General features: G+C 35.3%; 1 protein-coding gene across 1 annotated transcript in view; it reads right to left on the bottom strand.

Annotated features, from left to right (window-relative positions):
- Nucleotides 1-15,952, bottom strand: part of LOC145297781 (putative methyltransferase-like protein 24) — a 33,226-nt gene that overhangs the window by 16,778 nt on the left and 496 nt on the right. The window contains exons 2-3 of the mRNA XM_080144040.1: nt 8,129-8,193; nt 4,543-4,671 (exon numbers count right to left, since the gene is read on the bottom strand). Coding sequence (XP_080000166.1) covers nt 4,543-4,671; nt 8,129-8,193 — 194 coding nt within the window. The remainder of the gene's footprint in view (nt 1-4,542; nt 4,672-8,128; nt 8,194-15,952) is intronic.

Raw genomic sequence — 15,952 nt, 5'->3', positions numbered from 1 at the left:
CTTCATTTTGGGGATTATCCGTGATTTTCATTCATTTTTGGCTAATTTTTTGGGTAAATTTGACCCATTTTGGACCCTTAAGATACCTTGAAAAGCCCTATATAGGTGGGATAGCCAGTGAGAATGTTAGATTTAATGATATAGAGCCATTTATGGACAAAAATGTCACCCTGTGTGGCTTGGGAGGTGCATTTTGGAAAATCTGTGATTTCCGACCATTTTTGGCTAATTTTGACCCATTTTGGACTCTGAGATACCCTAAAAAGCCCTATACTTGTGGGATAGCCAATGGGAATGTTAGATTTAATGATACAAATGCATTTATAGTCAAAAAATGCACCCTGTGGCTTTCAATAAGTGATTAAGTGTGTTCGGGGACGAAATTTGGGCCATTTTCACACGACGCGGTCAAATCACATTTGGGGCCAGCGACCCTCCAATTTTGACCCGTTTTGAAAAAAATCACTTGTTCCCATCTATTTACATATAAATGAAGGTAATAAGCCACTTTTGGCATTTATTTGAAAAATTTTGTTTCTATAGCCTACCCCTACAAAGAAGCTTATGGAGCCAAAAATTTGGATTAAAAAAAAAAAAAATACAAATTTATAGCGCCCTATTCCAAATTTGTGCTCATGGGACTTGATTGATAGGCTATTTCTCACCAATATAAATGACTAGCGAGGGGTACCCGGTGTTTCCCGGGTGTTTGGAGGTGTGTGAAAACTCCAGTGGGGGGGGGGTAAAATATTAAAAAAATGTTTTGGCAGGTAAGTATGAGGATCGAACCCGAACCGTTGAGGCAAAGTTGGAAATTAAAGTGTGAAAAAAAAAAGAGTGCGACGGTTTTAACCATTGGGCCACCACGAGATGCTAACGGAAACACGTTTGAATTTATTTAATTACTTGGATTTGGCAGGTGCACGTTTTAATGACTTAATGAAGTCAAGTTTGACTGCGGGATAGTATTTCATTTACTGCGGGAACGCTTTTTTTTTATTTTTATTTTCCCAAGATGTTATAGGAAAAAGACTAACCCACATGCGGCGAGCGACAAATGTTGAATATTTATCTTTCCGAAGTCGAGCAAATTAAATAGACAGGCGAGCTTCGCTCTTAACTCTGAGATATTACGATTTATATGTGATATAAAAAGTTTTAAAAAGTTGTGAACCGACCGACCGCTTCCCTGAAAAAAAGCCTTTTGTAGACATACAGAAAAAGCGAACACACATACAAACATTTTCGCTTTTATATTTATAGATTGCACACTAAAAATAATCAAATTAGGACCCCTCACCAGCTTTCTTCAAGCAAAGTCCCCTTACAGTTGTTGCGGGTCTGTCAGACTAAATGACAAAAACCTTATTTTATAAACATATTTTTATTATAAAAGTTCAAATAAGAGATTATTTTGAGACTTAGTCTGACAGGCCCACAGCAACCGTTGGGGGACTTTGCTTGAAAAAGCCTGACTTTTTTTTTAATTTAATTATTTTTAGTATGCAATCCTTTATATCGATGAGAAATAGTCCACCAATGATGTCCTACTGACACAAATTCAGAATAAGGGTATGAACAACTGCTGGAGAACATTGCTTGAAGAAAGCCAATATTCTTGAATTTGAAGGAGGATCATTTATTAAGCTATTAACAATGCCTTCTCCACTGCTAGCAGTGGAAGACATTCCGGGTCTCGGGATATCTGGGGCTTTTGGGTCCTTACCTAAGTACTATACACTTTTGCTATTTACTTCACTTCACTTTCAACAGTGCTGTTTTACAATTTGTCACTGTGCAAAGGGAGACAATTCTCGTTTACTAAGAGATTCGTTCATTTTTTTCATCAAAACTGCCCCATAAATGGGTATACATGCTGATGACACAGCACTCTATAACAGGCATGACAGGAAAACAAATGAACACATAACTAAAGAAATGGCAAAAACACCAGAGGATGACCTCTAATTTGTAGTGGAATGAGGACAAAAATGGATGGTCACATTCAATGCTGCCAAGACTAAACTGGTTTCCTTCAATAATTACAAGAAACATTCTCTGCCACCAATAGCAATGGCCAGTGACTCCCTATCTGAGAGTACATCTTTCAAACTGCTTGGCCTAATGTTCACAGGAAACATGAGTTGGAAAAATTACATTGAAAACATTGCCAGGGCCGCTGCGAAGAAGGTAGGCTCTCTCTACCGTGCTAGAAAACTACTGACACCTGAAAGTATCCTCTACCTCTATAAGGCCACCATTCGCCCATGTATGGAGTATTGCTGTCACATTTGGGCTGGTGCATCTGCTGCTAGTCTCTTGCTCCTAGACAAGGTTCAAAAGAGAGTCGCCAATCTGATAGGCCCTGCACTGGCATCTAAGCTTCAGCCTCTGTCCCATCGACAAAACGTTGCATCCCTCTGCCTGTTCTACAAGTATTTTAATGGTGAATGCTCTGACGAACTGCAGACACTTGTGCCCCCATGATGTAGACACCCTCAACAAACCCGACAGGCAGCTAAATCCTACCCCCGCGCAGTAAAGATCCCTAGATGTAAAAGATCTTTCTACTCCAGTAGTTTCTTCCCCAGAACCGCGAGACTCTGGAATTCCATTCCGGGTTCCTGCTTCCCCAACTGTACTGACATGCAGAAGTTCATGTGTAATGTGAACCGACATCTTGCTGCCCAAATCCCAACATAGTGCCCCAGTAGTTGCTGACCCTGATAGTAGCCCCCTACACCAAAGTGGCAATGTGTCTTGTTTGGGGTGAAAATGTAATTAAAAAAAAAAAAAAAAAAAAAATCTCATAATTTAGGACACGATATTCACAAAAAAAGAAAATGCTATGATAGTTGTAAACTCTAGCAACTTTTTCTACATTTTTATTGACTTAATAAGAGATTAAATGCGACGCTACAAAATTTTTTTTTTAAACAAAACTTTTTAATAAAACAATAACACCAACATCTACTTTTTAACATAAATAATAAATCGCAGTTTTTTTTGTTTTTTTTTAAATAAAAATTACAATTCCTCTACAACTATCGTTTCATTTTCATTTTTTGTAAAGTTAAAAACTAAATGTTGGTGTTATTAATGTTATAAGTTTTGTTATAATAAAAAAAAAAGTTGCCACAGCTTTAAAAGTTTCATTCTTTGTATTTTTTAAGGTTAAAGACTAATTTTTTTTAAACCTTACCACAACCTTTACTTTTAAATTGAAAAAAAAAATAAAGTTGCCAAACTTCTTTCTTTAAATGTTTTCATCTAATGAAAATATTGTGGGTTCGTTGGTTTTCTCTTAATAGTCACGTAAAGACTACATTTTGTATTATTATTGTTATCAATTTAAAAAAAAAAATCTGTTGCAGCTTTCTGTTTTTAATGTTTGCATTAAAAAAATATATCGCGTTCTAAATTATGAGATGAAAAAATGAGCGAATCTCTTCATAAACGAGAGTTGTCTCCCTCTCCACAATGACAAATTGTGAAAAAGCGCCACTTTGACACACTGCTGTCAAAAACTTGCTACTCAAAACTCAACACTGTCAAAACTCACTACACAAAAACTCCACACTTTGCTCTCAAAACTCATTACTCAAAAACTCGACACTTTGCTGTCAAAACTCATTACTCAAAAACTCAACACTTTTCTGTCAAAACTCATTACTCAAAAACTCGACACTTTTCTGTCAAAACTCATTACTCAAAAACTCGACACTTTGCTGTCAAAACTCATTGCTCAAAAACTCCACACTGTGCTGTCAAAACTCATTACTCAAAAACTCGACACTTTGCTCTCAAAACTCGCTACACAAAAACCTGACACTGTACTGTCAAAACTCGCTACACAAAAACCTGACACTGTACTGTCAAAACTCGCTACACAAAAACCTGACACTGTGCTGTCAAAACTCGCTACACAAAAACCTGACACTCTGAAAACCTGCTACGCAAAAACTCGATACACTGCTGTCAAAATTTACTACTCCAACATTCAAATCCAAATCAAATAAGTCTCCGAAAAATCAGGGTTTTTTTACATTTAAACAGGAAGCATCTCATTTGAAAACGATTTGACAAGATCGTCAGCATATAAAAAGAAGCCACAGCCATTTTTTTTTTGTTTTCTTCATTCGTTTTTGCCTGCTGGAACTCTACAGACAACACAAAAACAGGTTTGTACTAATTTTTAAGACATTTAATCACAGTATAGATAATCTTTTTACTATATTTAAAGGAAGTTCTATGGGAATGTCAAATTCACAAGCTGTTCCAAGTTGCATGCATAACACAGTAAGAGGAAATGATGACATTAGGTTTTTGCAGTTCTTGCAGGGAAGTATCAGCCTCCTACATACAGTGCCTGGTATTCACAAAATAATCACTCATCATGTACTGACCAGGTTCAATGTTGCTTAACTTCAGTAATCTAATAAGAACTGATGTGTCAACATAATTGAATGTTATCATTGGCAACATTAAAGATGAAAAAAGGAAATATACGCAAAATTGGGAAATTAGTTAAAAAAATCTTACCCAAACGAATACGCTAAACATGGTTCTTTCGGTATATATTCGGGGTCAGCACACACGTTCCATCCTCCATCTCCAGAAGTTCCAGCTCTGACAATATTCTTGCAATGGAATGTAACAGTGTTCATGAACCTGGAAAAAAGAAAATGAAAGAATTTTGGTTATTTCACATATTTCTCAAGGTATTTCAGTTAAATCACATTTTGTTCTGACTCGTGTAATGAAATCGTCACTAATGTTCTGGCTCGTGTAATGAAGTTGTTGCTAATGTTCTGGCTTGTGTAATGAAGTGGTCGCTAATGTTCTGGCTTATGTAATGAAGTTGTTGCTAATGTTCTGGCTTGTGTAATGAAGTCGTCGCTAATGTTCTGGCTTGTGTAATGAAGTCGTCGCTAATGTTCTGGATCGTGTAATGAAGTTGTTGCTAATGTTCTGGATCGTGTAATGAAGTTGTTGCTAATGTTCTGGATCGTGTAATGAAGTCGTCGCTAATGTTCTGGATCGTGTAATGAAGGCGTCGCTAATGTTCTGGATCGTGTAATGAAGTTGTTGCTAATGTTCTGGATCGTGTAATGAAGTTGTTGCTAATGTTCTGGATCGTGTAATGAAGTTGTTGCTAATGTTCTGGCTCATGTAATGAAGTTGTTGCTAATGTTCTGGATCGTGTAATGAAGTCGTCGCTAATGTTCTGTCTTGTATAATTGTCTTCGAAGACTGTTTTCACATTACTAATTCATTTTTTATCCTATCGTTTTTCGTAATTTTTGGACATGTTCATTATTGTGACGTGACAATTAAGTAGATACCAATGAAATTCAATAATCAAATTTTCGAATTTCAACAGTTTAACAAAAAAAGCGGCAGAAACTTAATTTCAAATTGGTAAAGGGGAAATAACTCTAAGAAATTTTCCTTAATTAATTAATTACCTCCCTTGAATTAATTCATTATTTTCACATGAAAATAAAGACTGTGGATTAGAAATGCAATGTTATTGTAAATAATCCAATAAAAACTTTTATAAATTTGAGTTTATCTTAAGTAGGACAGCCCTTGGAGTGAATGTGGTATTGTGGTGACCGAGATATTTCTAGCTAAGAGTAGGATAGACAATTTTAAGTATTTGAGACCAAGGATCCGCACACGTTCGAATGGCTTTTTGCCTAATTTGTTCATTATGTATTTCTATATTTTGTACAAATATATATTTCAAAGTTTTATACCTATTCTATCCTTGATCGGAGAAGGAAAGATCCTTCTAGATTACAGCAATTAGTGTAATCGCATATTTACAGAGACAAAAGCCTAACATGAAAATAGATATCAACACATTGGAATATCTGAAGATGATTATTTTCAGTAAAATAAGTTTACTTACAAATTTAGATAGGGGATTCCCTTTTCTTTTCCCTGCAACCTCGTTCTCACAGAAGAGACGTTGCAAGCCTGCCACTGTTTTATCATTATTTTCATGGCAAGTGCTCGTCTGAGCTCCTATCTATGCTCCCCCCCCCCCCGCTCTTGCCAAACTTTCATAAAACTCATCTAGCTGCAACCACTATCAGCAATTCCCCCAACTCTTTATCTGTATCTAAATCTAAACTCAAATTCCATGAACAAAAGCTATTTTTTAGAACTAGAAATGATGGATGCTCTGACAAACTACAAGCCCTTGTACCCCCTCGACGTAAATACCCATGACAAACCCGACAATTAGCAAAATCCAACCCCTACACAGTAGAGATCTCTCGATGTAAGAAAGCCTTCGACTCTAATAGTTTTTTACCCATATCTGCTAGATTCTGGAATCCCCTTCTGGATCCCTGCTCTCCCAACTACCCTGACATGCAGAAGTTCAAGTGTAATGTGAGCAGATATCTTGCTGCTCAACTCCCTACATAGTATCTCTGCAACTTATAGCCCTGATAGTAGCCCCTACATGAAAGTGGCACTATGCCTTGTTTTGGAGTGAAAATGGAATTAAAAGAACAAAAAAAAAAACTGCTCGCATGTGGAACTTTGTTCTGCTGGTCTGCTTTCCAGCTAACTACAACATGGTTGGAGTAAATACTCATAAGTTCTTGTGGAGATGTCCCCTTTTGTTGCACATGGGTTATATTTAGAGATGACGTATATTATGTATTATATATTGTTGAGTGTTCATATTAGGGAGAGAGAGATATACAGTTCTGGGAGTGTTTCTATCAGTTCTTTTATCATAAATGGGACAGTCATTATTTCTTGATACTGAGGGAGACACATTACTTAGATGGGTTTATACACAAGTTATAAATGATTCACAATACCTTTGTTTGTAGGATGACCAACACAAGACGCTGTTACAAAATATAATGACGTTCTTTATTTCTTCGACTGGTCAATGATTTCGCATCAAGGAATTCAAAGTCCTACATGATTTCAACTTCTAACCTTTCGCTCCCAAAGGGAGATTCCTTCTGACCAATGTCAGCTCTGCCTGTCCAACTCTGTCCAACCCTCTCTCGACCCTGCCTCGGCACTATCTGTTTGTCTCACTAAAACTCCAACTATATTGACAACTCATCTCTTAGCCATGACATCATTGCATGACCAAACACGTGCATCTCGATCCCATGGCCTAGCATGCTTCACGTGTTCGTTCTTCATGTTCGAGCATGTGCCCGACTCACGAGTCCTGAATTCCCGTGCATTTCATATCTCCAACAAGAATTTTTTAGCCTATTTTTGGTCTAACCTATTTTTCAATAATGTATAACATTTTCTATTGTTCGTTTTTAAATTTTTAAATTCCTTATTTTAATATCATTTTCATAAACAGAATTGAATCATCAAATTCCTTTCAATAACATTTCTAAACAGCGAATTCCTTTTCAACAAACATATCTGCTATTTATTTTAAACTCTCTTGAATCTTAATTCCAAACCTAGCTTCCCAGGTTCGAATTCTCGGACTATCCTATCTAATTTTTTACTTACTTACAAGAACAGGGGACGTGTTCTCGTAACATTTTAATAATATAATTCTACAATTTTCCTCAGTAACTACCACTATACTGTTATCTCCGTGACCACCACACACCTTTATCCTCAAGTGGCCTTCGGGTCTTGATAAGTGGTGACTATTGTAAAAAAAAAAAAAAAGGAAAGAAAGCTAAAAAAAATGTCATTAAAGCTATCTAATAAATATATGGCACTTCTACAGAATTGGGACGAGATTTTCGGAAATTGTAAAACTGAATTTCACATGAAAACAATTATATATTCCTTGTATTTGTAAGATGATTATACCAAAAAATTACAAAAATCGATAAGGTAGAAAATTTTTTATTAAAGAAAATAAAAATAGAATTTGATTAAAATGATCGTAAGACACAGGAGAGTTCAAAAGGGAGGTAATTTTCTGTTTCGATTTAAACAAGATGGCGGCAATACTTTGGAAGTTACCATTGTAACTTATTAAAATTGACAGAAATTATGTCAAAATCATTGTTTTTTTTTTTATCTGAAAACACCATTTATCGACTACAAAATCTTGTCCCAATTCTGTAGAAGTACCAAATATATTAATAGAATGGACCGATAAATTTACCTGTGATAAATTTCAACTAATTCACTGTGAGACATGGAATTCAATCTGTCTCTCGTTGGAAGACTCTGAAATGAAAGACATTAGAAAATTAACATTTTAAAAAAATATATGACAAGTTTCAAAACAAATATATATATATATAGTAATGTGATTTAGGATATTTACCTATCGAGCTTATTATATATCTAAATTACAACGAGCACTTTTTCTTTCCCTGTATTTTAATTAAACTAGTAATTTTACTATTACATTAAAATACACTTTGCTCTTTAGACTATTGTTCTAATCTCCTTTGAATTATATATATATATATATATATATATATATATATATATATATATAAAACATGCCTATATTTTATTTCTGTTTGTATGTTTGTCCCACTTTTTATCTGAAACTACTGAGCTGATCTAACTGAAATTTTGTACAGACCTTTGTTAGGACAAGATGCAGTGAACTAAGGATTATGGTATCCGTTCGATGCTAAGTTAGGGATTGATAGGGATTAGTATTTAAGTTCCACTTTTTCTCAGAAACTACTGGACCGACCTAGCTCAAATTTGGTATGCAGCTTTGTTAGGAGAAGGTGTAATGAACTAAGTATTATGGTATTTGTTTGATGCACAAGTAGGGATCAATATGGATTAATATTTAATAGAAAGACAAGCACAAATTTAACCATATTCAACCATCAATTTGACATAAGGCATGTATTCTAAGTCAACAGGCTATAACTTTTGCCAATTTTTAACAGACTATAAAGTGTGGTTAAAAATATTTTCTGTAAATATCATTGTAAAAGAATTTATCAAAGCATCTGGTAAATATTTCAAGCCATTCAGTCTATGAGTAAATGTGGTATTTTGATGATTGTAAGTAGTTTAGAGAATAAAGTATCCAGATGATCCCCATGCACCATCCCAATCTCTTTAAATTTATGCATAACTATTTTTGGTGATGCAGGAGAATAGATGACTTAAAGTCAGCAACAGATAGTGTTAGATCAAAAAAATATTTTATTGCTCTAAATATATATATATACATATATATATATATATTTTATTTATTTTATTATTTTTTAAACAGTAATCTACGTACAAGCGTGTTTCGAGGTTTTTTACCTCTCATCAGCGTAGCTTAATTGCCTCCAGGGATCGAACCTCAGACCATGTTTTACCACAGTCTGGTGCCTTAACCATTAGGCTATAATCCCTAGATTGATTATACTGTTTATTTATATCGCTTATAAATTTAGATTTTTGTTATTGTTGTTATTTTTCAAGCGATAACTACGGTTAATATTGGCGCCGCCTCGGAGCTCATTTTTTTTATTTACTTAGAAAGTCGCCCTTTTTAATTTGGACGTATTTAACATTTTTTATTTATTTTATTATTTTTAAAACAGTAATCTAATTAACCGTTAGGCCATAATCCCTAGATTGATTATACTGTTTATTTTTATCGCTTATAAATTTAGATATATATATACTAGCATTTCAGCCCGGCGTTGCCTGGGTGTTTGGATGTGTATGTTGAGCAAAAAAAAAAAAAAAAGTGGTAGTAGGAAGGCAGGCTCGAACCCGTACTGCAAAGGAGGAAAAGAACGGAGTAAAACCTTTTGATTATTCCCTAAGATCAAAAGAGGCTGTCGTTATGAGACAACTGAGGAGATGAAAGAGGCCGTGATGAGGTCATTGACATGCTCACATAATAGGACTTCCATGGGGCTTTCCAGAAGTTGTTGGAACAGTACAACAAGTGCACTGCAGCCGGAGAAGATTACTGTACTGTAGTGAATTTTGTGTACGCGTAAGCAGGCGTATATTTTTGGCCAGTGTGCACTAAAAATATGCGCAGGCAACAATGGCCAGTGAAAACATTGCATTACTTAATATCTGGAAAGCTACTTGTTTGCAGAAAATTTAAACGCGATATTAGTTTTCAGCATACCCGAAAATTTGCAAAAGTCGTCATTTTAAAGGACGGAAGGTAAGCAAACATTAACCTTAAAATTTAAAACAATAAACACTTTTGGTTCAAATTCTGTAGAGGTACTCAAATTTCTTAATAATAATAATTGTTAGCAAATTTTAAGGAATGTTTTTTGAAAAATACTAAAATTAATTTTATTCTCATAAAAAATAACTTATGTCATCAAAAATAACATATTGAAACGTAAATTTTATGTCGGTGTTACAATCTGAAGAGAGTCGAAAAAGTGGTAAAAAATCCAAAACAAATAAATGTTACCAAAGGCAAGACAATTTACTCTTGATACCTATCTAGAAAATTTTTTTAGTGGTTTTATTCACTTTAAAACGTTTATTTGGTTCGAAAAACATATAGTGTCAAGAATTAGGTGCGACAAGAAAAACGGCCGCAAGTTGACACCTAAATATTCAAAGTTTTGAAAAATTACTTAAAAATAAAAAATTATACAAAATACTGTTAGAAACCCATTCAAGCCCAATATATGTCTCGGTAACATGGTTTTCGAACCGAATAAACATTTGAAAATGAGTAAAACCACTAAACACTTTTCAGGTGGAAGCGAAACATCTTTTCTTGGATAACATTTATTTGTTATATATTTGAAGTTTTGATCACTTTTTCGAATCTTTGTGGATTGTAAAAGAAACCCGGTGTTTGTATCAATCTTTTTTTTTTAATAAGGGGAGAATTCTAACTTTGGAATATATAATATAAATCTCACCTGTCTGTTTAAATGTATGCATCTATGTTTGTATGTCTGCCTAGAACTTTCGACAGAGGCGATGGATTTTCACGAGATCAGTATCGTTTTGAAACTCGACCCTTCGGACGACAAATATCGAAAAATTGGCCAAACACATTAATTCCTTCACCCTCAACTGGGCACTTTTCTACAAGGAGATTTTTCCGCTGATATTTTCGAAAGTCATCCCAACTTTTCGATTGACTAGCCTTAATTTAAACCTTTGCCACTTTCGGTTTGGCGATGGGCGCTACAGCAAAGACGTCACTTTTTTTTTTCACGTTCTTTTCCACCTTTGCGGTACGGGTTCAAACCTGCCTGCCTACTACCACTTTTTTTTTTGCCCAACACACACCTAACACCAGGCACCCAGGCTAGTATATATATATATATAACACTATAGTTACATTCCAAGATCCACATATTTTTCATGCAAAATAGCCCCACCAGTATGTTAAAATTTCGGTACTAATTCGTTTTGCTATCCAGAAACAAACGATTATTATCAATACAGAATATTTTCGTTCATATACCCTTCAGAAAAATTAGAAATTCTTTGCTTGGATAGAAAAAATGCACAGATTAGAATGTGCATGTTAAGATAGTGTCGGCAGATCGATTTTTTTAAATATGTCGTTTTAAGCAAAAACGTACTTACTTGTCATGCCGAAAATAGTAACACATCTAAAAATGACAAAAATTCATTGAGTAGAAAATTATTTATAGTTAAAAGTAATTTTTATGAAAAATTGGCGGAAATGGCATTTTCCCTCTCTTTATATATATTTATTAATATAAACAAATTTACATGGTCGTGACACTAGACATGCTAAGGTTTCAGAGGACTGGTTTCTTCTGTGGAAAACAACCATTTATTAAGCCGCCTGACAAGGAATTCTGGTTTTAACCGACCATTTGTTTGAAACATTAGCATATTGAGTGTCGCGATCATGTTAATTTATTTATATTAATAAAAATCTATCTTGCTCTTCTTTTATTGAGCACTCATAATAACTGTGTTAAATTCATTAGTTATCACACTTGAATACTTTTAATGTGGTGTGTATGTACATATATATGGATTATTTATCTTCCACCAGACTATCCATTCATGTGTAATCACCTTTTTCTTCACCATATTCCCTCTGCTTCACTTTTTTTGTGATCGAGTAAGATCTTTGACTTACTTGTTGTTTCATCAAATACTTTTGCATGCAAAATCCGATCTCGCATTTTGCTAATTCCTACCCTCGGATGAGAAGGAAAGTATTTCTTCGAAACTCCACGGATTAAGGACTATCCACTTATCTAGTGTTTCCTTTTCAGATTAAATATGTTTTTAACTCATTTCAAAGTGTTTTTTTTAACATGTCTTATTAACTGTTTGCTCATATATATATATATATATATATATATATATAGATAGAGAGAGAGAGAGAGAGAGAGAGAGACTACATTAAAATTATTCAAAAGTGATAACTAATGAATATATATATATATATATATATATATATATATATATATATATATACATATACATACACACACACATATATTTAGATTGATGTTGTTGAACAGCACAGTGTTCAACAATCTCCTTCTAAATGAAAACATGCTACCTAAATACACAATGTGTATATATATATATATATATATATATATATATATATATATATTTATACACGTATAAAAGTGAAATTGTTTGCTTGTGTGTGTGTGTACATTTCCTAGCCAAACTACTCTGTCAATTCTCAGTCTACAGACTCGAGATTTGACATAAGAGGTATTGAGATTTGGGAAAATCGTTTTAATTGGTTTTCGTCCAGAAATTTGGCTGTCAAGGGGTCAAAGTTCAACGATTTGACGTTTGAAAACTCTACCAAACTCCTCTTCCCATTTTGGGTCTAAGCACTGGAAATTTTAGATGTACGTTACTTGGACATGGATCAAAATTTTTAATTTGATTTGAGCCCTAAACAATGTTTAGGAGTAAAAATTGGGGTCAAAGTTTTTTAAAATTTGACCTCCGCGGTCTCTACCAAATTACTCAGCCAATCTTTGGTCTAAACAGTTGAAATGTTACATAAAGGGTATTCAGACATGCAGCAAGCTTTTTCATTAGTTTTGGGTGAAAATTTGGCTGCCAAGAGGTCAAAGTTGAAAGAGTTGACTTTTGTAGACTCTACCTAACCTGGGTCTAAACATTTGAAATTTTAGATGTAGGATACCTGGACAGGAGTTAAACTTTTTAATATATATATATATATATATATATATATATATATATATACATACATACATATGCACATAAAGTTATGGGCCCAAGTAAAGTAATGTAATAAGTCCCCAGATGTACCTCTCCACCGTGCTGTATACCGATACTCTATGGCTGACTGGGATAGCATCCGTACATTCATATCTGATCTACCTCTGCATTCCATGTTTAAAAAGGATGTGTCCCCTGTAGTATCAGACCTGACCGAATGGTTAATTGTAGGTATAGACCGATTCATACCATCCAAAAAATTCCAACAAAAACCTAACAGCCAGCTATGGTTCTCCCCAGAATGTGCTGCTGCCATTGCGCACAGAAATCACTTTTTCCATAGCTACCAACGTAATAGATGTATTGAGACTAAAGCTGCTTTCAGGAATGCCAGCAACCACTGTAAAAGAGTAATAAAAAATGCAAGAGAGCTATATGCTCAGTCCGTTAAATCCAAAGTAGCTGAGCAGCGGCTTGGTTCCCATCAGTTTTGGCAAATAACAAATAGGATCCTGAACAGAAGCGTGCGTTCTATCCCAACCAGTATCATCTCATAAGCATTAGACAAGGCCAAACTATCTGCCAAGAACTTTGTAGCTAATTCTACCCTATGCGACGAAGACCATCAACTCCCCGTATTTCCTCCTATAACACGCAACATGCTAGGTAACATACAAATATCTGTGCATGAGGTCGCCAAACTAATCAAAAACCTTGATTCTAGTAAAGCAACTGGCCCTGACGGCATCCCAATTATAGCGTTAAAAAAGCTTCAACCAGAACTTGCTCCCATACTTACAAAACTGTTTAAGCGTTGCCTTAAGAAGAAGTGCTTTCCAACACCCTGGAAAACATCATCAGTATGCCCTGTATTTAAGAATTCAGGTGATAAGTCATCTCCCTCTCAGTACAGACCAATAAGTCTCCTGTGTGTCATGAGTAAGCTGCTGGAATACATATTAAATAGAGAAGTAGTCAACTACCTCAGCAGAAATAACCTTCTTAGTGACATGCAACATGGTTTCCATTCTGCAAGATCTACAGCAGATGTGCTAACGGTTATATCTCATAGGATTAGCGAATCTCTCGACAAAGGCTTCCTTTCTAGGGCAATTGCTCTTGACATATCAAAGGCCTTTGATAAGGTATGGCATAAAGGCCTACTTCACAAGATTTCTACCTACGGTATAACTAGAACTGTTTTCTCAATTATTAACTCATTTCTCTCTGATAAGACTCATAAGAGTAGTGGTTGATGGACAAAAATAAGAGGCCCACAGTAATAATATCTGGAGTTCCTCAGGGGTCCATCCTGAGCCCAACTCTCTTCCTGATCTACATCAATGATCTCCCAAAACACATACTTAAATCATTCGTTGACATCTATGCTGATGACACAACCATCTACGGCAACACATCAAAGGCTGTAAATGACAAAGTTCTCTCTGATTCTCTCTCCTCTGATCTCGAGCGCGTGGTACAGTAGGGGAAGAGGTGGCTGGTTAACTTTACTGCATCTAAAATCAAGCTTCTATCTTTACATCATCAACGCTCTGATTCCCATCTGGCATCAATTGAAATGGATGGCTCTCGTCTGGGTGAGGCCCCGTGTTTTGACAAGCTTCTGGGCTTGATCTTTACTCCTGATCTAAAATGGAACACGTACATCAAGTCTGTTGCCACGGTCGCTGGAAAAATAGTGGGATCCTTCTACCGTTCCAGAAGATATCTCACTACTGATGCAATTCTCTATCTATATAAAACCCAAATACGTCCAAGGATGGAATACTGCTGCCACATCTGGGCAGGAGCTGCTAAAAACAGCCTATCCTGCCTTGACAGAGTATAAAATAGACTTTGTGGTTTAGTGGGGGATGCCCTTTTCTCTTCCCTGCAACCTCTCTCCCACAGAAGAGACATTGCGAGCATATCTTTGTTTTATCGTTATTTTCATGGCAGGTGCTCGTCTGAGCTCCAATCTCTCGTCCCCCTTCGCTAATCTTTCACGATAAACACCCGTCTAGCTGACACCACTGTCAAAGATTTTCCCCACTCTTTAGCTGTGCCAAAACCAAAACATAGATTCCATGAACAAAGCTTCTTCCTTAGGACTGTATGCCTGTGGAACTCTCTACCGTTTGCCTGTTTCCCTCCTGACTTCAACATGGATGTCTTCAAGTCCAACATAAACAAATTCCTGATGAACCCTTAAGTAATGACACTTTATCAAATCTCCAATACTATTGAATACTGCAACAGTGCAACACTATCCCATTGATTACTGTACACAAAATAACCCTTATCCTCGAGTGGCTTCTGGGCCTTGATAAATGGTGACCTTCATGTAAAAAAAAAAAATGAAAAAAAAAAGCCGGGTTGAACTGCTAGTGTTATATATATATATATATAATGTTTTGAAAATGTTTTCAATTATATTCCACTACTTGTGCATGTGTGCGTGGTAAGATAGAGTCCAGTTCACAGATCGATTTAAGCCAAAAACAGTGTGTGTGTGTGTGTGTGTGTGTGTGTGTGTGTGTGTGTACTGTTAATGTTATGGGTTTCTACCACCATTTCGTTTTATTTCTAATTTTGAAATGATTATCGCGTCTTCAAAAACATCGCGCCCATATTCTCTTGTCCTGCAGCAGCGTTCAACATTACTCGTTTTTCGAACCGAATGATCATTTTACATGAAATAAAAACACTAAAAACTTATCCATTTAGGTAGAAAATAACTTATCTTGCCTTTGGTAACATTTATTGGTGCTAATGCAGAGAGTGTTCTGCGCTATTTTTTAAATCGTATTTCCACGTTTAATTA

The sequence above is a fragment of the Euprymna scolopes genome, chromosome 18 (genome assembly GCF_053919585.1).
Source record: "Euprymna scolopes isolate OS-2025 chromosome 18, ASM5391958v1, whole genome shotgun sequence".
Taxonomy (NCBI): Eukaryota; Metazoa; Mollusca; class Cephalopoda; order Sepiida; family Sepiolidae; genus Euprymna; species Euprymna scolopes.
Note: the sequence above shows the minus strand (reverse complement) of the source record. Positions and strands in the feature narration are given on the sequence as shown.